At 45.4% G+C, this 27,136-nt stretch overlaps 1 protein-coding gene across 4 annotated transcripts in view; it reads right to left on the bottom strand.

Annotated features, from left to right (window-relative positions):
• Positions 1–27,136, bottom strand: part of CHD7 (chromodomain helicase DNA binding protein 7) — a 196,072-nt gene that overhangs the window by 86,461 nt on the left and 82,475 nt on the right. For all 4 annotated transcript variants that reach the window (XM_045455148.1, XM_045455149.1, XM_045455146.1 and 1 more), the window contains exon 3: positions 1,196–1,626. In XM_045455148.1, the coding sequence (XP_045311104.1) occupies positions 1,196–1,626 (431 nt within the window). The remainder of the gene's footprint in view (positions 1–1,195; positions 1,627–27,136) is intronic.

Here is a 27,136-nt window from a genome sequence, read left to right on the forward strand (position 1 = left end):
TATTTGGGGATGTCTGGGTATTCTTAGCACAAGTTGAAAATCCAAATTTGCTCTTTTGCTTTGCAGGAGCACCTCTGTGGTCACAGAAATCAAGTCCTCTCTCTGTATCCGCGCGTACTCACACAGGAAAGTCTACGAGTCAAAGGCTGACAGGCCAGCGAGCTCAAAAAGTTCACGTCAAGCATGTCCACCACGGAACGGAGCGTGCATGTGTCCACGCGTGTGCGTGTACATGGGAGCGCGCATGTGTCCACGCGTGTGCGTGGACATGCATGCACACGGAGGGACGACGTGCAGTGTGTCTCCTAATGGAGTGTGCAAACAGGTTCAGATTAACCGAGTCTGACCATACTTCCATCTGGAAACTATATTTTCTAACATGAGCCATATTCTGAAAAATAGATTCAGATGTTTGGAATTGGTTCAGAACAGTTGTAAGAAATGTTCGGTACAAATGAAAAAAATTAGTCTTCAATGTCTTCTCCTCTCAGCTTTTCTTACTGAGTAAATATGCCTTCTGGGGGTCAGAGTTGGCGGGGGAAGTACAGAGGGAAGGATGGAGGGAGGAGGGTATTTCCTAGAAGCTAAAACTCGTGCTACTCTCGCATGCATATCTAATGGATAACTGCTATTTGATTTCTCCCACGTTGCCCACTAGCATTTCAACCCTGCCCCGGGAAGGCTTACTCCGCCAAGTGGAGAGAATTAATTCTCCTGTTTCAACTTCTGGGAAACAGGGCTGAAAAGCTTAGTGAAATATAGTGACCTGTCTTGCTTCTATAATCCTTCTTTCCCTGTTTTGCATTGTCCTTGAAAATGAGGTTGCTGGCCTATACTTACAAATAACTATGCTGGTAATTTGGTTCTATTGGTTACATGACAAATTTCTACAAAAATACGAGCAAGTGATTTGAAAATAATGAAGAATTTTTACCCAGTGAAGTCTACAATGTACCATCCGAATAAAGGGCTCGTAGTAATTGAGTCCTAAATCTCAGAATGCATAAATCTGTTAACTTCTTAGTTTGGGTGTCAGGGCAAGGAACCCGACAATAATGACAGAAATCGAGGTGCCGCCCCGCCCTCCTCCCCCACCCCTCCCCCTCCCCCTCCCCCCCCCTCTCCCGGGCCGGGGCCGTGTGGTGCTCATTTCTGTACTGTGTTTTGGTGCTGGTGGTTTCCGCCCACAGCCTACCTTGACTTTTTGCTGGATTTGGGTTTTGGCGTGGCAGTTTTTGCTTTCTTTTCCTTTGGCTCTTTGGGAATCTTAGGGGCTTTCGGGGTCTTGGGTTCCTTGGGCTCTTTTTTCTCCTTGGGTTCTTTCGGTTCCTTCGGATCTTTTTTTACCTTGGGCCTTTTCTTTTTCTTCTTCTCTTCTTGGGACCCATCTAGTGAGTTCCTATTTAGTTCTTGGTTATCAACCCCACCAGGGAAGTCATCTTTACCAAAACTTTTACTGGGATCCTCGGCGACAATGTGGTTGTTTTTCTTTTTCTTCTTCTTCTGCTGTGGCTGCTGTTCCACTGATGGCAGGCAATCATCACTCTTCACTAGCTGAGCGTTCGGTCCACTAACCTGAGTCATATCCGGCACTGGTTTCTCTAGAAAGGGCTCCGATGGAGAATGCTGAGAGACAGAAATAGGAACTGAAATTAGTTTATCATTCTTCATATTGAAGGAAGGAACCGAAAGTCAGTAGCTGCTGCTTCTGAAACTTACTGTATACTCAAAGCAGCAAATATTTTCCCAAATATACAGTTGTAAAATCTATCATTTTCTCTCATCCAAAAACCAAGAAAGCTTTTACATAAATAGTAAAAAGGGGTAACTCAGGAATACCGTAAAAAAATTCAATTCAGGAAGAAAAAAAAAAATCTCATTCGGCCGAAGCCACCGTCCATTTTCTTAACAGCCCCTACGTACGTAGGACACGGGGAAGGACAAAACAGCGGCAAAAGCTAAGGAAGGAAAGTAGATGGAATTCTTTTCCCTATGCGGGAATGAGAACTCGGATTAAAGATACACAATTAAGCCACTTTTAACAAGATCAAGTGTACCAAGCGCTGAAAGATTCAGGTCCTATGAAAGTTTGAAATCAAGGTATCACACACAAATCTTACACACAAATGACATAGGTCATTCCTGATTTAAATCACATTAAAATACCAAATTAAAAGCACATATCCGAACTTAATGACCTTGGATTTGTTACATTTCTTGGACTAATACGAAATGCAGAGGATGTTTTTCTTAAGTCACTAAAGCTTTACAGTTTCAAATTTTACTGAAGAACAGAAAACCCATATAGTCGAGCTGGTACGCCCTGCGGGAGGAGTTTGGACACTCACTAGGCGTATACCCAGAGATGGGCTAAAACACAGTAGAGAACACCAACAATTAGGATGGGATGCTCAGCGGTCAGCCGAGATCAGAGTCTGCTCCAAACCAGGACAGGGGTAGAGCATCATCTCCACCGTAAATGAGGACATCTAACGAACCTCGACATTTCAACGAAATTACTTTAAAATGTTGTATCTGCAAATGCCACTCAATTTTTTGCCTTCGTCATCTGCTTCTCCAGACACTCAACAGTAACCATAATAGGAACGGCAGTAATAATGGCTGCTAGTGTTCACTGAACAATCCTCCCATGTGCCAGGCATGCGTTAAGCACTTCACACCGCTGACACCACGCAATCCGCACAGCGGCCCCGATGAGGAGCTATGTGTGGACACTGACACTCTAGGATGCGGTAGCGTGCCCGAGGAGTTACAGGCCCTCCCTCCTGATCACACCATCTCCAAAAAAGGGAGAGGGTGGGAGAGTCCCGGTCGAGGTCTGCAGAGGACTCAGGAGCAACCCAGAAGCCGTGGCTTACCATCAGCCAAGTACTATAAATTAGATTCCGGTACGACCTCCACTTACTGAGCCTCTATTTCACGCCATGTACTGGGCTAGGTGCTTTCGGGAGTTACTTCACTTGACTCTCAGAGAAAAATGTGATAACCTGCCCCCATCTTTCAGAAAGGAAGTAAGTAAAGTTCGACTAGCTTACGTGATCACCCAAGGCCACACGGCAGGAGACAGAGCTGTGATTTGAATCTAGGTTTTCTAAACCAGTTTTCTTCTGACTCCGCGCTTCTCCTCAAATCTTACGGATGGGCCTCCTTCCGGGAAAGGCTTCTCAGGTTTCATTTGATTTCCAAAGTTTTCAGTGACCCTCCCCGCCGCCGCCCCAAATTTTTAAGACATCACTGCCTGAAAACAAAGTGGTTATATTCTTCCCACTAAGCCCTGTGATGGTTACTAAAGGAACCCACATGCAATTCTCCATCCGCACTAGTATAAGAGACAGAGTCCAGAATTGTGAGGTAAGAGACACAAGTTCTACTGCAGGCCCGGCCATGAGCTATATTATCAGTGGGAAATCATTTCTCTCATCTAGGGTTCGTTTTCCTCATCTGCAAAATGAAGGGTTTGGGTTAGATGATTTCCAAAGTCGCTTTCAAAATCCAATGGTATTACAAAATCTTAAAATAGGGATTGATTGCCCTTTCTTAGGACAGCTGAAAGAGGATGAACCTGAAAGAGAGGAAGGCTGTCCACAAAAAGAAAGAAGCAAGGGTAGAAGTCTGAGGAAGGGCACACAGGTGGGAGTCTTCGTGAGCAGGCCCCCACACAGGGAGAACACGGCTAACCCAGCGCTGAAAACAGCGAGCCTCTCCCTACGCTTCTCCCTCACACGCACCCCCAATAAATGTCAGCCAAGGCGCTGTCCGAGGCACCATTACCCAAGAATTAACAGGATCTGATTTAACTGTGTGATTACACTGCAGTTGCTGAAGTTGAGTTTAATTGTTACATATTATTTTCTAATGTAAATAAATAGGAAAAGGCCATATCTTTTTTCTCAACCTCCCCCCCCCCCCGCCCCCCCCAACCAAGGGACTTAGAGATCAAACTTATTTGGGATAAACTATTTTTCAGGAAACGGAAGAAAAAGTATTTCCTGGAAAGGGAAGCAAAGAGAAAAGTCTACCAGTGAACAACGCTTAAAGCTTAGAATAGTGAATTCATCCCAGGTATGTGTCCCTTGCTTTAATCTGCATGGCATTTACCCCAGTCACAAAGTGCCAGCTTCTAATGACAAATACCTGGTACACATTTATGAACTAGAAAATGCGTAGGACATCTAATACAAAAAGACTGAAAATTTATCTACATACCCTAGCATACAAATGATTTCAGATGCCCTTTTCAGTAACAAATGAAGCCATAAATTAGTATCCCTTAAAAATTTTAATCTTCCATAAGAAGGAAAAAAAACAGAAAGAGTAAACACAAAAAAGGTATTAATCCTATTTGATACGCAGCAGAATTATGTTTTGGTACTATATGATATAGGGTGGGAAAGGTGCTCAGAAATATTATAGTGTTTACCAGACCCACATCTCCTTAAATCTTTTAGAGAAAAGCTGTTTTTGTAAACATTTAACAAAGAACAGATGGCCTGCCTTAATCATGTGGGGGAAAAACCTGGAGCTCACAGTAATACCCTGACAAAAGTCTCCCAGGCCCAGCCATGCCCCCCCCACCCCCGCCCATGCATGGTACAGTCTTCCCTAATGCTATTTAATTTTACAGCGGACATTTTCCCATCAATTCCCACTGCCTGACAGGTAATCAATGCCATTAACATCTGATATTACCATATAGGGCATTGCTAAAACCTCCCATTTATTAGAGCAAATGTGGAGAATGTTAGATACCAAAGGCATTTTTGAATACAGCCTATAGGACTTTCCATTTGACACATTTTCTATCATAATTCTATATGCCTGTTGGAATATTATGGGATATATAAGGTCTGTGCCGTGGACTTTTGCAACTAAAACAGAATGACTAATATTTATACTGTAAATAAAAATGATCCTAGGTGTGTGTGGGGGGGGGGTGTGTCAAAAATTACCATAAATTTACCGTAAAATTACCATAAACTTTTATCCTTAACTCCTTTGTTCAAAATGTATACATGAGACAAACACACAAACAAGTTACCTTATGTCAAACAGAATAGGCAGGATGCAAAGGCGACCGAAGGAGAGCCGTGACCAAGGGAGTTGGGGCAATCCCTCTCTGACCTTTAAGCAAACAAGACCCAAACCGCTCAGGGGCTTTCACAAGAAAAGGAAACGGTGTATAGGGAAAAAACTTTTCATCTACCTCAAGTATGCTTTTCATCCAATATTCAGCAGCTTTGTCTGGCTTAGAAGCTATCATATTTACTCATGTTTCGCCTTAATTATATTCTTAAAGCCTCAACCTGTTGGCAATAGTAACAGGAGTGAGCACCGTGATATTAACACCATGCAGTGTTTCCAACACCTATAATCTGTGCAGACTAACAGCATGCTGCAATGTAGGGCACCTCCGGACAAACATTTTATTTACTGAGTGATACAGACGAGCCTAAAATCGAAACACTACTTCATGATAAAGAAAAGCCACTACCAGCTGCGCAAGACTAACATGGCACTTCTGGGAGACACATCCCCTCCCCTCGCATTGAGCTAAAGGGAGGCACCTGTGTTCGCAGAGAAATGGAGATTCTGGTGGAGAAGTGGCAGGCCAGTTGAGGCCGAAGGAACAACAAACACAAGCTTAAAGCACACTAACTACAACTTCAATGATTTGTAAAAATTCAAACATTAAAGTGCTCACTTAAGATTGTAAAGTACTGTTCGTTTCCTTCCCTCCCCCCCCCCCCCCCCGCCATGGCTTCGGAAACACATCTTATTCCGATGCTGTTCACTCTTATTTTCCCAGTATTCCCTAGGTTCTTGATCCCTTGACACTCTTTTAAAAAGGAATTCCAGGACGGTCACTGAAGCTCAGTCTTCAGCTCAGAGCACACAGCGTTCAGAAGTGCATTTAGCAAAGGCTCCGTAAGTCCTGTCGAGACTCTGAACACCCTTCTCTCGTCAGTGACATTGAGAGCAAGAAGATGCACTTGATATCTGGTGCCCAACTCAGTTCTTCATTCAACAAACATGTGGGGACAGAACAGTCAACAAGCCAGCCACAGTACCAGGCTGACGCTAAGGAGGCTTCCTGAAAAAAGTCACCCAGGTTCCAGCCAGAGGTCACTTCCTCAGTGGACCCAGCCTGAACAATGAGTCATGCCTGAGATCGGGTGACTGAAAGCATAAAAGTGTATGACAAGCAAGCTTTTGAAGCCCTGTTTAGGGAGGAGCAGATCCAAGATGCGCAGGTAATTAGTTTCAATGGTCAACTGATACACTTCTCAGCTTGGACTATTTGATATGAAATAAGTATCAAAATATTCTTAAGACATCAAGGGTTGGACTATTTTCTGCTTAGCTCAACTTAGTATGAGAGTCAGGGCTTCGAGTTCAAGCCTTTTATATGGCAGTAGTTTTATTCAGCCCATTTGAAATTTCCACGAACAGTAACATACTGAATGAGTACATTTATGAACAAAAACACACAAATGCATAATTATCAAGCTTGTCAGTGATATGAGTTGAGAAAGCAAAATGTATCCAAGCACATTTTTTTAAATTGTAGGTATGAAAAGGTGTCACATGAAAAGATGACTCAGATCACGTACGTTTAGAGAATCCTGGGCTAACCAAATAGATAAGTTTTCTTTACTCCAAAACTCTCCAAGCCCTTCCTACATTCTGAGTGGGGGAGAATGCACAGTGTGTCCTAAAGGTATTTAATCATTGATTGCATCCCGTTTTTTCTGAGAATAACTTGAATAAAAGTATTCTTCAAAATACACTTCGGATGATACTGACTTAGCTAAAGCAGGGCAAATTCATCTGCTTCTCTGGGGTGGGGGAAAGTACGTGTGTGCGTGCGTCTGTCTGTACGTCTCAAAGCAGTGGTTGTCAAATGTTTTACAACATAGCATGTGACTATCAACAAATCTAATTCTATATAAAATGTGCTCAAACAGCTCACTGAATTGGCAGGGTTTTTTTATGCTCAATTTAAGTCACTGGTAGGAATAAAATAGGAATATTGGCATAGTCATGTAAGGCTGACTTGTATAATTTTTGCTATATTACAGTCAAGATAATTACCAAGCTAAATTTACGGAATGTTGAAATATCATAATGCAAGAAATTATCTTTACAAGTACCTCAGAACCATTAAATTTTAGAACTGAAAAATTGTTTTAATTACTGCCAAAATATCTCATTTAAAAGTCATCTGAAGACATTTTCAAACCTTTGGTTTTCTGCTTATGTCTTTACTCTGTCCGTAGAATAGATGTGCCATACAGACAAAATCCTAAATGGCTACAAATTAACATCGGCCACTTTAATGGCATCTAAATTATAAACACATTTTGAATTTAAGTAGAATCCAAAATAATGAAAATAATGAACCAAGCAATCGTGTTACATTTAATAGTAAACAATTTACATCGGATATTGAATATTGCACATCTTCTATGTATTTAGGAGTAAAACATATACCATAAGAACTGTCAAACAGCACTTTTAATATGGAAAGCACTGTATTGTGGTGTTTCTACCGTCACTCTAACGAGAAGAACATTGCAGTCAAACTCCACCAATGCTAAACCCCTTTCCAAGTGTCTGAGAAACCCTCAGCGCACAGACTCCCTCCCAGCGGAGAACAGGGCATCTGGCTACCACCCCTCACTCTCTGCCACCCCGTCGCTGCCCTTCTGGCCATCTCCCCTTCCCAGCCTCCACTCTGAGCAGGCCGCCACACCGCGCGGGGAGCTGTGGGCAGGAAGGTGCAGGGCTGCGGGCTGGACCCATGCTGGGTACCTGTGAGGCTGCCTCCCGCCTGCCCCACTCAGGATGACAGGGAAGAGGGCCAGGGAACAGCCTTGGGTTTAGGGGAGAGACAACAGCCAGACTGATGGGAAGTCCTGAAGGCATCCCAGGATACCGTGCTGAAGGTTTTTAAACCACATACCACGTACAGCTACACGCGCACTTTGCAACCCTCTTCTCCGTCTGTGCCTGTATGTAACCACGTGAGGTTGCCAAGGTGGGTGGCATTGTTGCTCTTTTACAGATAAGGAAACTGAGGCTTTAGGATGAACTTTCCCAAAGTTACACCACTAGAAAAGGGTAAACCTTAAATTCTAACCCCGATGTGGCTACCAGCCAGCGTGAACGGGATCAGGCTTGCCCAGAGTCAAGGCTGATGAGAGGTTCTCCAAGCCCAGGAAGCTGCTGGCTGTATTCCGCCAAAACCATAAAGGCCTTAGTTTTAAGACCCCGACTGCAATCTACAGGTTAAAATGGCTTTTAGCTGAATATCAGTTTGGGACTTTTGCCTTCAAAGGATTAGGGGAGAACTCTAGTTTAATTCCAAACTAAAGCTGTGGAGAATCACTACGTTTTCTCCCAAAGAGAAGAATGTGGATAAGAACTGACATTTACATTGCTTGCTAACAAACATTATCCCATTTGAATATCAGAATCACCCTGTTTGACAGAAGTTGAACTCAATTCAATCAATCTGCTTTGTCCCAGGGAGTGAACGGAGTCTTTCAGAACCAGAAGAAAATACGCCCACTGTCTGCCTTGCCCTGAAAACTCTCCCAAAACCACTTAAAAAAAAAAACCGTCTTACATGATTTTTAAAAATTCAATCTACGGGGCGCCTGGGTGGCGCAGTCGGTTGGGCGTCCGACTTCAGCCAGGTCACGATCTCGCGGTCCGTGAGTTCGAGCCCCGCGTCGGGCTCTGGGCTGATGGCTCAGAGCCTGGAGCCTGTTTCGGATCCTGTGTCTCCCTCTCTCTCTGCCCCTCCCCCGTTCATGCTCTGTCTCTCTCTGTCCCCAAAATAAATAAACGTTGAAAAAAAAATTTTTTTTTAAATTCAATCTACATATGGGGCACTTGGGTGGTTCAGGTGGTTAAGCGACCAACTCTTGGTTTCGGCTCAGGTCATGATCTCACAGTTCGTGAGTTTGAGCCCCACATCGGGCTCTGCGCTGACAGCATGGAGCCTGCCTGAGATTCTCTCTCCCTCCCTCCCTCTCTCTCTCCCTCCCTCTCTCCCTCTGCCTCTCCCCTGCTTGTGTTCTCTCTCTCAAAATAAATAAACTTTAAAAAATAGATCAATTTAAAAAATAAAATTCAATAAAATAAAATAAAAAGGATATAACATACTTCTTTACCCCACTTGGTAACAGAGCATTCTATTTCTTAGGAAAAGCACCAGAAAAAGTAGCAGGCTCGCATCTAAGGGCAACGTATTTGAAACAACACGTTTATACACACACACACACACACACACACACACACACACACACACCCCTAGGGCACAGAGTTGAACTGATGTAAGTGGAACATACTTTTGATGTACCTCCACTGCTTCATAAATGCCTGGAAAAATTAGCTTAACTGTTTATACAAGACTTGAATTATGTTTTTACATGTGTTAGCTTTCCCAAAAGCATATACAGGTAATCAGACAGCATTCCTGATCGTCAGGGCCTCCTACCCCCTGAAGTGCTTCTCCTAGAAAGGAGAAACGAAGAGGGGCCGACAGAACCCATCGCTGCTCGGGGCAGCGGAGAAACAGAAACAACCACAAATTTAACAACTCGAAGCCTAGCGCAGTCCTGGTGAGTAACCTCGTAGGTCTCCTGGGCCACAAGCAGGAGGGCAGCCCCCTCTGGGAAGCAGGCCTGCCCCCCTGTGAAGACTACATCCATTCTCCCCCAAGAGCAAACCCCCCGGGGGAAAAGCAGGGTCTGCAACGTGGGCACCGTGGTGCACCTGACTTTAAAAAGCAAACTACAATGTGAAGCCCTTAAGGAGTCTCAAACACAGTCACACTTTCAGCCTCTTGTTCTGAATTTCTTTCTTAGCTCCTTACAGTGGCAAATCATCAAGTAATATCTTTTACGAGACACTACTTCCTAGAAGTAGAAGAGATAGCGAATATGGTCAGGGGCCCCAGCAAAGTCCATTTTCTTGCCTCTCCCTTCCCTCTTTTTTCTTTCTTTTCTTCACCACCTTGCGTACCGTTTTCCCTTAGGAGGCTCAACTCAACAAATGTCAACGAATGGGAATCGACAGAACAGACTCCCAGTTCGCAGGCACCGGTTTTGCTTATTTCAAGTTGGCTCTTGGGTCCATGGGTCCACACTATACTCAGAAAAAGGGCGTCTAGAGGCTTGCGTTTGGCAACCGATGCTCAGCCCTGAAGTGAGGAGCCTGCTTGGGATTCTCTCTCTCTCTGCCCACCACTCCCCCCCGCCCCCACTCCTGCTCACATGCACGCATGCATTCTCTCTCTCAAAATAAACATTTGTAAAAAAAAATAAATAAAAACAGTTAAGTTCACTTTGGTAATTTTTTACCGTGCACTTGGCATTGTATTTTGCTACTGCTGCTATACCCAATAGCAAGTTTGATCCTTAGACTGGAAAGGTGAAACATATGCACTTTGGCTCTGGAAAAGCAGTTCACACCAAGTTTGCATTGAGGTCTCTACTACTCTATAAATGTTAACAATAAATGCAACTTACTATGCTATTCCTGCGAATTTAAAAAGTCAAACCTCAACAGACTGAAAGGAAGGTGTGTCTTTATCTAACACTGAACAATCCCAAGGATCTGTGTGGAAAGGGGAGAACAATTTAAAGAAAAAAAAATCAATTTGTAAGGAGCTTGGTGATAAAGCTAATTTACACACTTTAGGCAGGCAAGTTCTCTAGAACTCAGCGACTGTGAGTCTAGCAAATTTAGTTGGCAATAAATGCTTAATGATGAACTACTTTAGCCCTATAAAAACTCATTCACTTCTTATAGGAGGCAGAATTCCAAGATGGCCCTATGATCTTCACCTCCCGACTGTAGGGGGACCTGTGTCTAGTTCTAGGCAACAGAACACGGCAAAGGTAACAGGACTTCTTAGGTATGATTAAGGTTCCAAATCAGTTGGTTTTCAGCTACTCAAAGGGCAGGTTTTCCTGGGTAAGCCTGGCTTAATTAGGGGAGGTTTGTAAAGAGGGTGTGGGCTCTCCCTGAGGGTCAGGGATTCTCTGTGGTTGGCGCCGAAGAAGCAAGTGACCAGAGTGAGGTGACCCCAGCGGGGAACTCACCATGGTCAGAAACGGCAGGCAGCCTCTAGGAGTGGAGGGGAGCCCTGGGTGACGGCCGGCAAGAACTGAAGCCCCCGGTCATACAGCCACAGGAAATGAACTCTGTCAACAGGCAGCAGGGACTTGGAAACCGATTCTTCCCCAGTTAAGCCTCCAGATGAGAACGCAGTCCTTGCACCTGACCGCAGCCTTGTGAGGCACAGAGTATAGGACTTGGCTAGGCTGGTGCTCAAACCCCGACTCACAGAAACGAGGAGATAAAGGAAGGGGTATTGTTTTACCCCAGAAATTTGTGGTAATTTGTTACATGGCAGTAAACAACTAACAACCCCTTTTCTCATGCTAGACATTTATCCTCCCACATGAAAGACAGCACACGAGTATTTCTTTATACCTTTGGGATGTTGATGCTGCTGATGGTAACACTGAGCATTTTTGTGCCAAGCACCATTCCAGGCTCACAACAACCTTAGGAAATCGCCCCCATCTTACAAATGGGAAAACTAAGGCACACGAGGAGATTAATCAATTTGCCAAAGGTCATAAAAAGTTGGCTATAAGAAGAGTCGGGGTTCAACCCAGACAACTTCTCTGGACAACCCGGCTCTCAGCCACCAGGCCTGCTGCCTAACCCCTGCTGCTAAACATCTCCAGAAGGGAGGAAGACGTAAGGGCAGGGAAAGCCGGGGGTCAGGTAACAGCTGGAGAGGGTAGGACCCACTCAGATGAAATACGGGACGTGGCTGCTATAGGCAGGCTGGGGCCTGACACTATTTCATAGTTAACTGCCACTGAAGTCATCACAGGGAGAGGATTTTCGTAAGAAAATCGCTCCGTTTTCAAGTAAAAAATATAAGAAACTGCTCTATAAACAATATTAAAGGCTCCTGATGTTTATTTTAAAAGAAACTTCACTGCACATTAGAAACAGTCTGTTTAACACTTACAGGGGATGGTGTCCCCATGACTCCTTCCAGCTGGAATCACACATGAAACAGAAGATACCAAAGCAATTAAGTATTTTATAAACACTGCTGAGGGGTCAAAAAGAGGGAGGTTCATTCACTGACTAATAACGCAGTAATAAACAAACAGCAATGTTATGCAACTGAGAAAATTATTATAATTGAATCTGCACAGCTGGGCAAGAATAAAAGCCTGCTTATGTATATTAGCTCACAAATGCTTCGTGTGGGTAGGTTTTAGTTTTAGGACTGTTTCAGATTTGAGTCTCTTTTATAAAGTCAGATTTTTTCCCCCCCTTATCTGGATATAATTCCACAATTACAAGTGCAGAACAGAAAATAAGTCAATGAACTGCCCCACCAACTTCTGCTGTTCTGTTTACACTACAGAGAAATAAATGTGTACACGGTGATTAGGAACTTAAACTTTCTTGAGCTGTGTTCATTTGTGACGAGTACATTCTACCTGATTTGCGCACGGCGGTATGAATAATGAATGATTGTGATTTGGTAGCATACTGGACGGAAAAGCCCGGAACAAAGTAGCTTTTCACATTTTAACGTTTAGCTCCTGCTGTGTTCTTGGAGTTTCCTTCACACCTTGATATTTTCCCCTTTGCGGAAGATGGGCAGGGAAACGCTGCCGATTACCATAGTTAAATTTACACAGACATGTCACAAAAGAGTGACTCCTAGATTTCCCTTGAACTGAAGTCACAGCGTTTGAATTAGAGAAACATTATTATTCTCTTGGGTTCAAGACTAAGCTTGGTAAAAAGTCCACCATCCGTCCATCAATTAAATGTGGCTAAAATGCAAACCAAAACAGAATAAGTTTCTTTGGGGAAAATACTCTATCCAGATATTATCCTTATTACTACATGGATTTCTTTTTCTTAATTAAATGACTAAATCTGAACAAATCAGTGATCTATGTCAAGTTCCCGTCTGCATAAAAACCTAACTAACTTCAAACACAAATGGATGATTAGCTAACCATCAGGGCAGAGGTACAAATGTATCTTCAACAGGCACACATTTTACATCAATGATATCTATTTTTATGAGATAAAAGTACTAAAGCTTTAATGGTGGCAATTAAAACAGCCAAGAGTTTGAGTAGCTCGATGGCTGAGTCACAGACCTTTTACCTATAATGGGATCCATTATATCCCTGAACTCAGTTTGAGGGAGTAAAAGAGGAACAGATTTTTAAATATGGTTATAAAACAGCAGTACCCTCTGAACTAAGCTGTTTCAGTTTTAAACTGCTGTGTGATTTACCCTGGGCCTCCTTGTCAACATCCATTCAGCAACATTCTTTATTTATAGTTCTTAGATACTTGTATCTATTTGAAAGTATTTGAACAATTTGAAAATGCTACAAAGATGCTATTATGTAATAACTTGTGTTTACATCATTTGTTTCTATTGTAACTTATTTACATTTAAAAAAATCCCTTTTGAAAATGCAGAACTTGAGGTGGCTTCTGACAAAATCATCATTTGTGCCTAAAATGTAAGCATTTACATTTTGATATTCTCTTTTTTAAGTACCATTTAGAGGGAACAAATAATTAACTGGTCACAATAAGAGGGTGTGTTTCAGCAACAAAGAACAGGAGCAAACGAGAGAGTGGCGATTTTTCGTGGTGATTTAACATTCCTCCCCAAAGCAGGAGGATAACAAACCCTGTGGTTGCAAAACGTAGTAATCACCCAACGTCTAGTCCAACACTAACCACTTCTCCAATTCAAGAACCTAAACATGTTGTCTTCAGCTTCTATCACAGCAGATTCAGAAATGGAATCGGAAACTATCTTGGGGACAATCTCACGAGTTTTTGTGTCTGTTACCGTCACCATCTCCAGAGACAGCTGGCACACAGGAAACATCGGGCAGAATGGATTCACCTCCGACCAGGAACGACCAAGCTGACGGGACGGCAGGGCAGCCAGAGTGGCCCGGGCCCAGATGGCCAAGGTCCTCAGGGGTACGTGGGCCCGCAGCCCCCGCTGAGCACACCAGCACTGGGTGAAGGACACCAGACGCCGACCTGCGTGTATTCCCTTCACGTGCTGGCCCCTCTTCTGAGACACGTTGTCAGAAGGAACAACAGCAGGATGGACCAGAAAACTCGCTATTAGGGCTGGGTTTTGACCATTTACTCTGTGGGGCTTCGACAATCAAGTGGGAAGCCAATCATCTCAAGATCAGTAAAATGAAGAAGCTAGATGAGGAGATCTGTAAAATCCTTTCCACCTCCACGACTCGGGTCTCTGCTGTTAAAGTCGGACTTCAGTCCTGCTCGGATGGTAACTGCCCCAGCCATCTAAAGGGAAGGGAGTGTTTGTAAAGGTGGAGTGGGGAAGTGGGGACAATCTCAGAGGGAAATGTTAAAAAAGTTTCGGAGATAAACACAAAAAATGAAACTGATTTGAAAACCGACACTAGAAAGCACAAAATTAAATAAGATATACCAGAATTACTGTAACAAAATGTTAATGAACAACTTCCTCTTCCCATAAAAAAGGGAAACTTTCAGAGCAGTATTCCAATCCTACATAATCTCATTTCCTAGATACAGAACATCTACCAGGTTTTCCCACAGAAAGCTTAGCCTCTGCCCGATGTAACATGTCATAAAATAATGTTTGTCGAACGGCTCACTGGGCACAAATAATAATGCTTAGGCACACAAAATGCATTCCTGTACGTACACCCCTGAGGCCACAGACCCACACCAAACAAACCATGGAGAGGTGACAGGGAAGAGGGAAGAACAAAGGTAGGGCAGAACGAACAAAAGCCGGAAGTCATTCAGCACGAGCCCCAAGACCACGAGAAATCACACATAGGAGCGACGCTCTCTCACCCGGACGGAGGTGCGCTGGCACTCTTAGCAGGGGCAGGGTTGAATTCAGGGAAGGAAGGACAGGGACTGGTCAGGGACCCAAATTCCTCAGGGCGCAGTCGAGGACGCGGGCCTCAGTGGCACAGACCCGCGTGGCACCCTGTGGCAACCCCCGTCAGTGATTTCAAGTCAAGTCTGCCCCCGCCCCCAAAAGAAGTCGGCCACCCAGGACGATTTGGCTGTATCCTCCAAATTTATCTCCCAACCTACTTTTGGATTAGACTCTTGCCTTTACACAGTTCTCTCCACCCACAGCATCCTTCCACCACCTCATTCGGGTTTTCAAGTATTTATCGAGCCTTTCTCGACCCCACGCTTCCTCCAGCTCCTGCCACCTGGTCTGCTCCCCCCCGTGGAGCAGAGTCCTCGCAAGAGTGACAACATTTGCTGTCTTCCTCCTCCTTCCGTTCACTCCTGACTTCGCTCCACCTAAGCACGGCGACACTCTCCTCAAGGTGACCTCCAGTGGCTCCTCTGCCTGCCGCGGCTCCTGACCTCACAGCGGCAGCTGACCCCGCTGCCCACCGCAAGCTTCTTCGTGTGACCTCCAGCCGCAGGACAGCCGTCTCCCCTCCCGCCTCGCGGGCTCTTTCTTTACTCGTTTCCCATCAACTTCTCCACCTACGGCCTCTAAGATGCTCCAAGCCTTCAGCTTTGGATCTCAGCTCTGTCCGGGCCTCCCCTCTCTTCCGGTACCATCGCTCTCAACACTGCCTACAGACGAAGGATCCCCACAGCTCTCTCTTGTGCCCAGACCACTCCCTCGAACCCCATACTTCTCCAACTGTCGGCTCGGCAGATCCACTCGGATGTCCCAACAGGCGTCTGCGGTTTAACTCGTTCTACGACAAATTCTGAATTGTCTCCACCAAACTCCAACTCCAGACAGTGTCACTCTAGCAGCGGAAGCAGCCAAAAACACAGAGTCACCCCTGACTCTTCACTCAGACTCCTTCAAGCCAGTCTGTTCAGTCCTGTTGGCTGCACCTTCCGCACGCACAGAAAACACCCTTCACCCACCTCTCCCGCTACCCTCCCTGTCCAGGGATGGCGAGGCCTTGCCCGGACTCCTGCGACGGCCTCTGTAACCGACCCGACTTCTTTTGCTCTGCCCTCTGCCCCAGTCTTGGGGCACAGGGCACTGGCTGCACAGTCTTGAGTGATCCTTGAGAAATGTAAATCAAACCACCTCACGTGTCTACTCAAAACCTCCGGGGACACCTGGGTGGCTCAGTGTTAAGCATCTGACTCTTGATTTCAGCTCAGGTCATGATCTCACAGTCATGAGACCAAGCCCTGTGTTGGGCTCTGCAATGACAGCTGGGAACCCGCTGGGGATTCTCTCCCCCTCTCTCTGCCCCTCCCCCACCTGGAGGCGCACGCTCTCTCTTTCGCTCTCAAAATAAATAAAAACAACAACAATGACAACAAAACCCTCCAATATTTGCTCATTTCATTCGCAGTAAAGTCTAGAGTCCTCACATGGCCTATAAGGCCTTATATGACGTGGCCTTATTCATCCACTTCGCTAATTCATCTCCGACAATCCTCCTTTGTGCTCTTCCGCCCCGACCACAAAGATTCCTTATTTACAGACAAACAACAGGGGTTGAAGGCCCTTCTACCTCAGGGCCTTTGCATAGGCTGCCTCTGCCCTCAGAGCTCTTTACCCAAATATCTCCATGGCTATCTCCCTTGGCTTCCTTCAAGAAGGTTTAGGCAGTAACAGGTTAAAGGAAATATGACACGGTGCTAATACTTGCTGAATTTGGGTGAAGGGCAAACAGGTGGGTGGCTCACTGCATTATCCCTTCAACTTTTCTGTAGATTTAAAAATGTTCAAAAATCAAAGGTGGATGTTTCCTACAACAACATCGTTCTCTCTTCTACCTCGTCTTTGACCACCCCTCCCCCGCTCACAGCAGAGCCACATGCATGTTTCCACCTGAGCCTGGATATTTCCTCCAGCACCTTGACCTCAGCAGGCCAAAAATCAGAATCACTTTCCTCCACTAAAAACTTGCTTTCCTGTCTTGCTCGCCGTCGGTACGATTCCCAGTCGCCCCACCACGCTTCTTCCTCACCCTCGCTGGCCCCCATCCACACTTCTCCAGGCCGGGCCCGCCCCAAACGCCTTCCTTCCAAGCCTTCCCCCCGCCGGGCTTGCCTTCTTCAGTGTTCTCCGTGTCTCGCAGCGGAGTGATCGTTCCAAAACACAAGCCACCCGCACTGCTTTCCTGTGTACGATTTGTCAACGATCCCCATCCGCTACGTTTAAAACTGAGGCTCTCAGTGTGGCTGGTCGGCGTCTTCCCTGCGCCCCCCTTGTCCGGGTCCTGCCTCTACCACAGGCTGACCAACGCAGCCACGTAACGCACTCTGACCTTTCCCAGCTCAGTGCCAGTGGAGACGGCACTCCTGCCTGGGATGCTCGCTCCGACCTCTGTCTTCGCATCTAAATCCCACTCAGCCTTTGAGCTACAACGAGACGTAACCTCTTCCCTGATCTCTCCTAGTGGAGCCAAACGCTCTTCCATTCAAGAGTACCGTTTACCACATAGCTTGACTACTTATTATTAGCTCCTTCTGGCCCTCTGCACCATGAGCCCCTGAAGGAAAGCGACGTGCTACGCTCGTTTCTTGGAATCCAGCGTGTCACACGCACATATGCGTGTGTGTTCCTAACCCAAAGCAGAGACTGAAATATACCACAGGCTTAGCATTTATCGACTGAATATCCCCAGACCTCACTCAGATGTAACACAGACATCGCATTCTACCTCTGTCCTGCTCACAGGTGTGCCCTCCACCTTCGTACCTTGTACCTCTGAGGTACCCAGAAGAATGCCTTCAGCCACTGCGGACCCAACAAATGCATGCATAAATAAAGGCACATTGGGTTGGCTGGGCCAAGGCGAGACTGAAACGTTTGCTATCCTTCAAGAGGACCTGCGTTGGGTCTGCACTAATTGCCCCGTCACTCTTTTTTCCCCGATTCAACCATCGCTACTCCTCCTGGCCCTGCAAATAATCAATTACCTACTCCCACGCAAGTCTACATTTCTCTCTTTTCATCACAGTTACATCATTGTATAACTGAGGCTTCTTAAAGGGGAGAACTGCTCATTTTTACACTTCCACAACCTCACCCACACAGTGACTGGCACCTTGAAACGCACAATGTTCTTGACGGATGGATGGATGGATGGATGGATGGATGGACAGACGGAGTCATCACCTCATCTCTGAATATCCTAAATATGACTCAACAGGCAACAAATGCTGCCTCTGTTCTGTGAACTGACTGAGACAGATCCCTCGTCACATTCCCAGAGACAGTGCCCAACAAAGGCACTCCCTGGAAAGAGACCTAGAGAAAGTTCTCGGAATCTGACCTCTAAAAATGAAAGAGGTACACTTTCTAGTGATTGCTGAAATTACATTGATCATGCATTTTTATCAGAAATGGCTTATGACTTCAGTGTACGTAAATTTTAAAATAAACTTTAAAACGCTAACAGTTTATGCTCTGACCACAACCCATCTCCTGGCAGGGGTGGGGGGATGATTATCTCTTCCCCTGAAGCCCAGAGAGGATGCCTGAGTGGGTGGGTGGCCCAGGGGGGAATCGACGGCCCAAGGGGTTGCTGCTGGGTACGCAGAGCTTCAGTTCGACCCGCCACACCCCAAGACCACACAGCTCCAGAGGAAGCCCAAGGTCCTAACTAAACCTCCAACTGCAACACCCAACTCACCATCTTCGCTTCCTGCCCCTCTATTCCTACAAACAAAAAAGTGTGTGTTCTTCTTCCTGAATTCTTCCACCTAACTGCTGAGGCCACCACTCGCCTAGTGCCCAAGAAGGAGACGTGGCGGTCCCGTTGTCCGTCCTCGACCCCTCCGTGCACGCTGCCGCTGTCTCATTTCCAGGCCCATTATCTCCCAAGTGTCTTTTCCCCAGGCTCGTGCTGCCCGATGTGCCACGTGGCTCCCAAGCACTTGGAACTCGGCAGGTCTCAACTGATAAGGGCTAGAGGTGTCAATACAGCAACGAAAGTAAACCGCCTGCATCTCACTAATAGTTTTATGTCAAATACGTTGTCGAAAGGACCTCCAAATATCACGTGATCGAAAATATTTTGCAATTACAGTAGATAAAATACATTAAAATCAATTTCACTGCTTTTTTTTTTTTTGGCTTTTTTAACGTGACTACATTTTACACAACACGTGTGGCTCACATCCTGTGCGCCTGGACAGCACTGCCCAGGGACATCTCTCAGTTCCTCTGCTGGCCTCACCCCTGCACTCTCACCCCGAGCCCCTCGGTCCTGGCAGGCTTCCACACACCGGGTACGATTCGGCCCAGAAGGCAGCTCTACACGAGGTCCCTGAATGTCATTCTCCCCACAGCCCCGCCCCCGACACCCCTTCCGTCCCACACCTGCCATAGCCTACTGCACGCAGGACGAACACCTAGAGAATGTATATGCCATGCCCTGAGGGGTATGAAAGGAACCCTGACCTCACCCAGTTTAGACACACAGGAGGTGAGGGGCGCCTGGGTGGCTCAGTTGGTTGAGCGTCTGACTTCAGCTCAGGTCATGATCTCGGGGTTCGTGAGTTCAAGCCCCGCGACGGGCTCTGTGCTGACGGCTCGGAGCCTGGAGTCTGCTTCAGATTCTGTGTCTCCCTCTCTCTCTGCCCCTCCCCTGCTTGCACTCTGTCTCTCTCTAAAATAAATAAACATTTAAAAAAAAAAAAAAAGGAAAAGAATGCACAGGAGGTGACAGAGTATTTTAGTAAAAATACAGTCGCAGTTGAAGCAGTAACAGAGTAACTTACAAAGTAGGTACCAGCCACAATTGTAAGCACACCACGCGTATCACCTCACCTAATGTTCCTAACGGTGCCGTTAGATAGATACTAGTACGAGTCCCGTTTTAGAGGTGAGAAACTGAGGCCCAGAGTTCACCAAGGCCACACAACTTCTAAGTGACAGAAGCAGGACTCCACGGCCACGCTGTTCAACGTCGCCTTCCAAGATGAGGGGTCGCAGCACGGGGAGGCCATGAGCGGCTGTGGGGGCTTAGAGGAGCGGCCCAGAGCCCGCCCTGGGGAGGTGAGACAAGGCTTTGCAGAGGAAGCAATCTCTAACCTACAGGTGAATGTTCTGGGCCAAAAGCCCAGGGGTGAGAAGGTCTGGAAGAAATGAAATCAGGTCACTGTGCCTGAGAAGAAGAAAGAAAGGGCTGTAGCGAGAGGAAGACAGGTCTCTGTTTATTTGTGGTCTAAGAAGGAACTTTTTGACGGGCGCCTGGCCGGTTCAGTCAGAAGAGCGTGTGACTCTTGATATCGGGGTTGTGAACTCGAGCCCACGTTGGGTGTAGAGATTACTTAAATAAAACTTCAAAAAGGCAGGGGAGGGGGTACTTTTCGGGAGAACCTGCACAGTGAGTCTGTGAAGACAGAAGATGGGTGAGGACCCAGAGGTCTGGTGAAGAACCGACTAAAAGGGGGGACACAGAGACAGGCCCCTCCCACGGCATCTGGAGATAAGAGACGAGCAGGGGACACTGCGGCCCTCATTCCTTATCCTGATGGCCCAGCCACATCTTTCCGCCTCTTACCCAAGGAGAACCAGGCCATCCCTTGTCCTCAAGAAGGAATCCCCAGGCAATGCTCTCCACCAGCGCTGGCCAAGGGCTTCTGAAGATTTTACTAACTCCACACGACCGGGACATGCATCCTAACTTTAAAACAATTTCTGACTACGAGGTTGTGAGGTAAAAATGTTACGAAACCACCGGCATAAGCACTTTCCCCAAGAGTACACGGTGAGTATACCAACGGGGATGCAAAGCAACCAAAAAAGCACCTATTTGTTTGCAGCAGGGGGATTAAAATAACCAAACAGCTAAGCAAACATGATACACTTGAGTGGCCTGCAAAACTTACATCCATTTTATTTTTTAAAAATTGTTTATGTTCCTTTATTTTTTTTGGGGGGGGGGGGAGGGGCAGAGAGAGAGGGAGATAGAGAATCGGAAGCAGGCTCCAGGCTCTGAGCTGTCAGCACAGAGCCCAATGTGGGGCTCAAACTCACGAACCACGAGATCATGACCTGAGCTGAAGTCGGATGCTTAACGAACTGAGCCACCCAGATGCCCCCGATATCCATTTTGAAGATGAAAGAAATGTTTTTAAAAGACTTTAAAAGAAACGCTTATCTTACCAATTCAAGCAACACCACAGTCCCCCTCCTCCCCCGCTCCATGCACCCCCACCCCCAGCCCGTTCATTCTCCTTTGCTTTTAGTGGAAACAGACAACAGGGAAGTGGTAAGTGGGAAAAGCAGTGCACAAAAACTGATATGATTGATCCCTTATCCAAGACCTTCATGGGAATCTGACTTCTTGTGTTGACCAAAGGCTTTCTACTGATGTGTGATACCTTGGAAGTACAGTAATTTGCTTTTCAAGTGGACATCCTCCCATAAGTATCTTCATAAGCTTTAAGATGGCTATTTTCACATGTTTAAAGATGGTGTCCGCTGGAGGAATGAGGGTAGAAACTGCAAGTCAAGGAGTCTTGGTTCTAATACTGGTCTGGCCACTGACACACTACGACCATTGTATCATTAACTTCTACACGCTATTCGTTCAAACTTCACATTTACGGTGCCAAGTATTGCACTAGAAATGGGCATACATTCTCTCCTAAGATTACAAGTCAGAGAAGTTTAGAAGGGTTTTTCTTATTCGTCTTTTGTCCCAAGAGCCAATCTCACCTAGTACACGGTAGATACCAAGTGCTATTATAACGACCTCTTGGTGAACTGCTACTCAAATGCAGAATTCTGCTAAGATTCAACAAGGGTTAATTTGTTATATTGTAGGGGAGTCTACGAGAATATGAGAAAAGTTGGGCTTTAGGGCTGAGAGGGGTAAGGGCTCGGTCACGTGGAGCATCTGGCCCTTGATGTCAGGGTTGTAGGTTTGAGCCCTATGTTGGGTATAAAAGATTTCTTAAAAACAAAACCTTCAGGGGCGCCTGGGTGGCGCAGTCGGTTAAGCGTCCGACTTCAGCCAGGTCACGATCTCGCGGTCCGTGAGTTCGAGCCCCGCGTCGGGCTCTGGGCTGATGGCTCAGAGCCTGGAGCCTGTTTCCGATTCTGTGTCTCCCTCTCTCTCTGCCCCTCCCCCGTTCATGCTCTGTCTCTCTCTGTCCCAAAAATGAATAAACGTTGAAAAAAAAAATGCTTTAAAAAAAAAAGAAAGAAAGAAAGAAAGAAAGAAAGAAAGAAAGAAAGAAAGAAAGAAAGACTGAGACAGGTAAGAGTCTGTCTTCATCTCATTCAACCTCACAGGAGCACCTGACATAACTCCTTACTCCCCCCTTGTACCGCCCTTGGTTCGAGGACACACACCCTGGTGGTGTTTCTGCCTTCCTGACTCCTCTTCTCCTTGTAGTTTCCTGGATCTCCTGGTCTAGGATATTAAGTGAGGGACTGGACAAGGGCCCTATCCTCACATTTTTCTTCTACCCATCCACTATAACAACCTCGTCCAGGCTTATGGCAGAAGATGCCATCTGTACCACGATAACTCTAATTCCTCTCCTAAATTCTAAATTCCTGTGTGTAACTGCCTATCTGAAACCTCTACTTGAGTCTAGTCAGTAGGCACCTCCAAATTAACATGTCTGCATCAAACGTGAGTTTTCTGCCCTGACCTTATTCTCCCAACTGCTCAAGCTAAAACCCTGATGTCTCTCATGGTCTCAAACCCCAGTTCCAATCCATCAGCAAATCCTGTCAACACTACCTTGAAGTCTGTTCCCACTTCCTACTACCACAACCCTAACGGAAGCCACCATTATATCTCTCCTGATCTGTCCCCCTGCGTAGCACATTTGCCCTATCTAGTCCTCATAGAAAAGAGCAGAGTTAGTCTGCTAAAATACACAATACATCACATCACGCTCAAAACTCCTCAGTAACTTTCTGTCTCACTCATAGTAAAATTCGAACTCTTTACCATATGGCTTACAATACCCCCCCCCCCAGTTACTCCTCTTAACCAAAGCCCCTACCGCTCCTTCACTCACTATACTCTAAACACGCTGGCCTCTCTCCTGCCCCTCAAACATACCAAGCACACTCCTGCCTCAGGGTCTTTGCACAAGATACACTTACTTCCACCAGAAGTTTACATAACTTGCTTGCTCCCTTTACTTTATTCAGGTTTCCTGCTTAGTGTTACCTCCCAAGGATGTATTCCTTAACCAACTTACCACAATATCACTCTCTATATAGTTCACTATCCCCTCATGCAGTTTTTTTTTTCTTCAGAATTCATATCACTTAGTATTAAACACACACACACACACACACACTTTCGTTAGTTGCTTGGTTGCCTCTCAGCCTACAATGTTAGCTTCATGATCACTGCTATAATCATTGCTATGCCTAGAACAATCTTTCATACGGAATAGGCAGTAATAAATATTTATTGAGTGTTGTTCAATTAATAAAAATAAATAGATGAGAGAAATACCATCAAAGTAATGTATCCTAAAGAATAGTAAAGAGGTACCTAAGTAAGGTTTGAAAACACTAACAGCCAAGTGCACTCAAGAAAAATAAATGAAATGCTGCATAATAATCAATTTTATAAAACCTATTAAGAAGAAAGGAGGTATGAACAGGAAAGGTATAGTCCACTAGGGACCCATAGGACATTTGTTTAAGCCGTCTGGTCAACAAGGTCCAAAAGATACAAGGGATCAAGGAGAACTGGACCAAGAAGAGGAGGTCGGCCACAGGGCAGAGATCAGTCCCAAATAAAGTAACCCTCAAGAAAACCAACGCCCTTTGTTGCTACTATATTCCAACCAAAGTCTGATTATGAAACTGGGCTCCCATGTACGTTGACAGCAAAAAGAGGTGATGGTGAAAACTAAATTTGTAAGAAATGTAAACTTCTGGGTGGCCTCCACTGTCTTTCTAAACCCGAGTACCACCTCATCGAACTGGGCCAATCCCAAACGTTCTAATCAACTCTGAATGTACATCTATTCCAGATTTCCAAAGTTAGGAGCCTCTGTGAAGCTCTGTAACCCAAACAAAATGGCTTATCTTCATGCCATCACCGTACCCACTGCTTGCTCTTTACCAACATTTACTACCCACGCTCACCACTCTGTACTAGTTACGAGCGAGATGGGAGGCAGGAGAAAGGTACTGTTTATCTTCACATTCTCCACATTTACTGCGTACATTTGATGGACGGACAAAGGAAGGAAGGAAAGAACCAATGAGCCCACTAAGGCCCAGCCATCCTCTGAGGCCCACCCAAGCAACCACACTCCCCTCCATCTAAATAGTCTACTAAATAGTCTTGTTTAGTCTCTACTAAATAAGTCTATGCAGCAAATCAACTCGTTCGATTACCTAACTCATCACGGTGGATATACTAGCAGGCTATGCGACCCAATAATCCAGGGCAACACGGGACTTTCTACAGAGGGACGATGGGCGGTAACCCTGTTCTCAAGTTCTTTCAGGCCCAAACTACCCCCACACTGTACTGGAAAGCAGGCCTACGCAGCCCCCAAAGCACGTCAGAGTCCCTAAGGAGCGTCGCAACTCAGACTGTGAGGCCCAAGCCGGCAGCTTGTGCGTCTCTGATTAGATAACATTTGGTGACAGCGGTGTGTGGAAGATACCGGAGTCATTCTGACACTCTAGTGGTCTTCAAACCAGGATAAGAGCAACCCTGGAGAACTCCGGAGAGTTTCTAAGGGACAGGGACCGTCTGAGGGGTCATTTTCCAATTTCCTAAGCCACACACGCTCTTCGAAAAACCACCAGCCTCTGCTGCTTCTCCATTTTCCTTTTTACAATCATTTCTTTGTACCAAAATGCCTTTCATCCCGAACCTTATTATAGTACATTGGCCTGGGGTATAAAAACCTGCGGGGCACCAATCGAATTGTGGTATGAGAACGAATGCCTTCCTCTAAGGGAGGTGTGAAGAAATGGTGGTCATGCGGGCATTTTAATGCATTTATTCTAACTGAAAAGACTAAAACAGAATTTTTGTTTTGATTTTTCACAATTCTTGTAAGGGACAGAGAACTTTGAGTTCTACCGCTCCATCAAATATGACTAGAACGGCACTAACACAGCAGTCAGTAGCCAGATGTGGCCATTTAAGGTTAAACTGATTGAAATTAAATAAAATTTAAGATTTAGTTGCGTGGTCACACCAGCCACATTACCAGTCTTCCTGATCACAAGTGCTTATGCATCTTGCCGTAACGGGCAGTGCAGAGAACATTTCCATCATCCCAGAAAACTCCACCGTGCACAGCCACTCTGGAGTTTTGATCAACTGGTTCGGAAGGGCTGAATCCCTTCCTTCGGGAAGTCCGGATGTACCTACAATCATTTTTATGACCCAAGTGCCATGAGAAGGTGAGAGATTCCCACCCGGGGAGACAACGCACGTTAGGAATTCAACTTTCAGAACAGAATGTTCACCCTACAACCCTCCTATCTGGTTTCCAAAGAAGAGGGCTCCACTCTCCACCAGTAGGATAGAAAACTAGAACTTTCACCTCCTTTTTTGAAAATTGTTGAGATTCACATAACATAAAATACATAACAGAAACCATTTTCAAGCAAATGATTTAGTGGCATTTAATATATTCACAGTAAGTCAGGCTCTTGATGATCTGACGAGTCTGTCAAATTATCTTCCATCAAGACCCTCCTCACGACCTAATTAACAGAACACAAATCTAGGGGGACCTGCCCACGATACACAGCCCATCCACAGCAGGCAACTTGGGTCCACTTAAGTGACCAAGCGGGATGCCTGAGATGCAGTGCCCAGGTCAGATCAATGTAACCTTCACAGGACAGCTGTCACCATGTAGCCCTGATTGCCACTCTCAGACAGGAGTATCAAGGGGCATGGAAGAAACTATCACATGCGGGGAAAAAAACTATTTCTACATTTGTTATAAAACTACCTGTGTCCAAGAAAAGTTATCTCTGATGCCAGTCAATACTTCCTATACATATAAAACATACCACACAAAAATTTTAGGATCTGATGCCAGGAAAAAAAACATCTTTCTGAGGAAAAAAAAATTTTTTTCTTCCTTCTTTCTGATGATGAGAATTACACATCTTGTCATGTTTCCCTTTGCACACTCACCAGGAAGCTCAGAATATAATGCGACGCTGAGTCCCAGCAACCAAGGCTATTATTAGCATATTTCCTTGTCCTTGTCCTTACATTTCCAGGACCCAATTTCCTGTCTCTATTTCACTCCCTCCCTCTCCCTCCCCCCCCCCCCTCATAACCCAACCCCGTGCCAACTGTTTTTGGAAAATTATCAACTAAGAGTAAAATGCGGATTTCTGTTATTCCATTTACCCTGTGCCACTAACCATACCTTATAAAAATTGGGGACAACAATATCGATCTTAGTTTAGGACTAATTTGCCCCGGAATAACAGCTTATAACAACTAACGTTTCTCTGCTTGTCTTCAATGCTAAACAGACACCAGCACCTTCTGACCAAAAGAGATCCACAGATGGGCACCTGGCTGGCTCACTCAGTAGAGCATGTGACTCTTAAACTCGGGGTTGGGAGTCTGAGCCCCATGATGGGTGTAGAGATTACCTTAAAAAAAAAAAGAAAAGAAAAGATCCACACAGGTATATAGACCCACCTGGAAATATGAAAAGTATGACTTAGGAGACCCATAAGCAAGTATAGCTGTTAGCCATAAGCATCTGAGAAAATATTTTTGAAGTTTTCTTACAGGAACGATGAAGCTGCATTTAATGTCAAATTGTGAGAAATCTTTTTCAAGGAAAAAAAAAACAATTTTATCACTTGTGACAGCTTTCAACTTATGAAGCCAAATAACAGCAAATGTTTCATATAAACTATGGGTAGGGGCTTCGTTGGGGAAAAAAATTAAATAATAACTTTCTGAAGTATCACTTATACTTTTAAACCAAGGCACTCTGTCCATGCTACTTAAAATAGCATGCTGTGTTTAGCAACAATTGGCCAATACACTGCAAAGATTTGTTC

Source organism: Leopardus geoffroyi, chromosome C3 (assembly GCF_018350155.1).
Source record: "Leopardus geoffroyi isolate Oge1 chromosome C3, O.geoffroyi_Oge1_pat1.0, whole genome shotgun sequence".
Lineage (NCBI taxonomy): Eukaryota > Metazoa > Chordata > Mammalia > Carnivora > Felidae > Leopardus > Leopardus geoffroyi.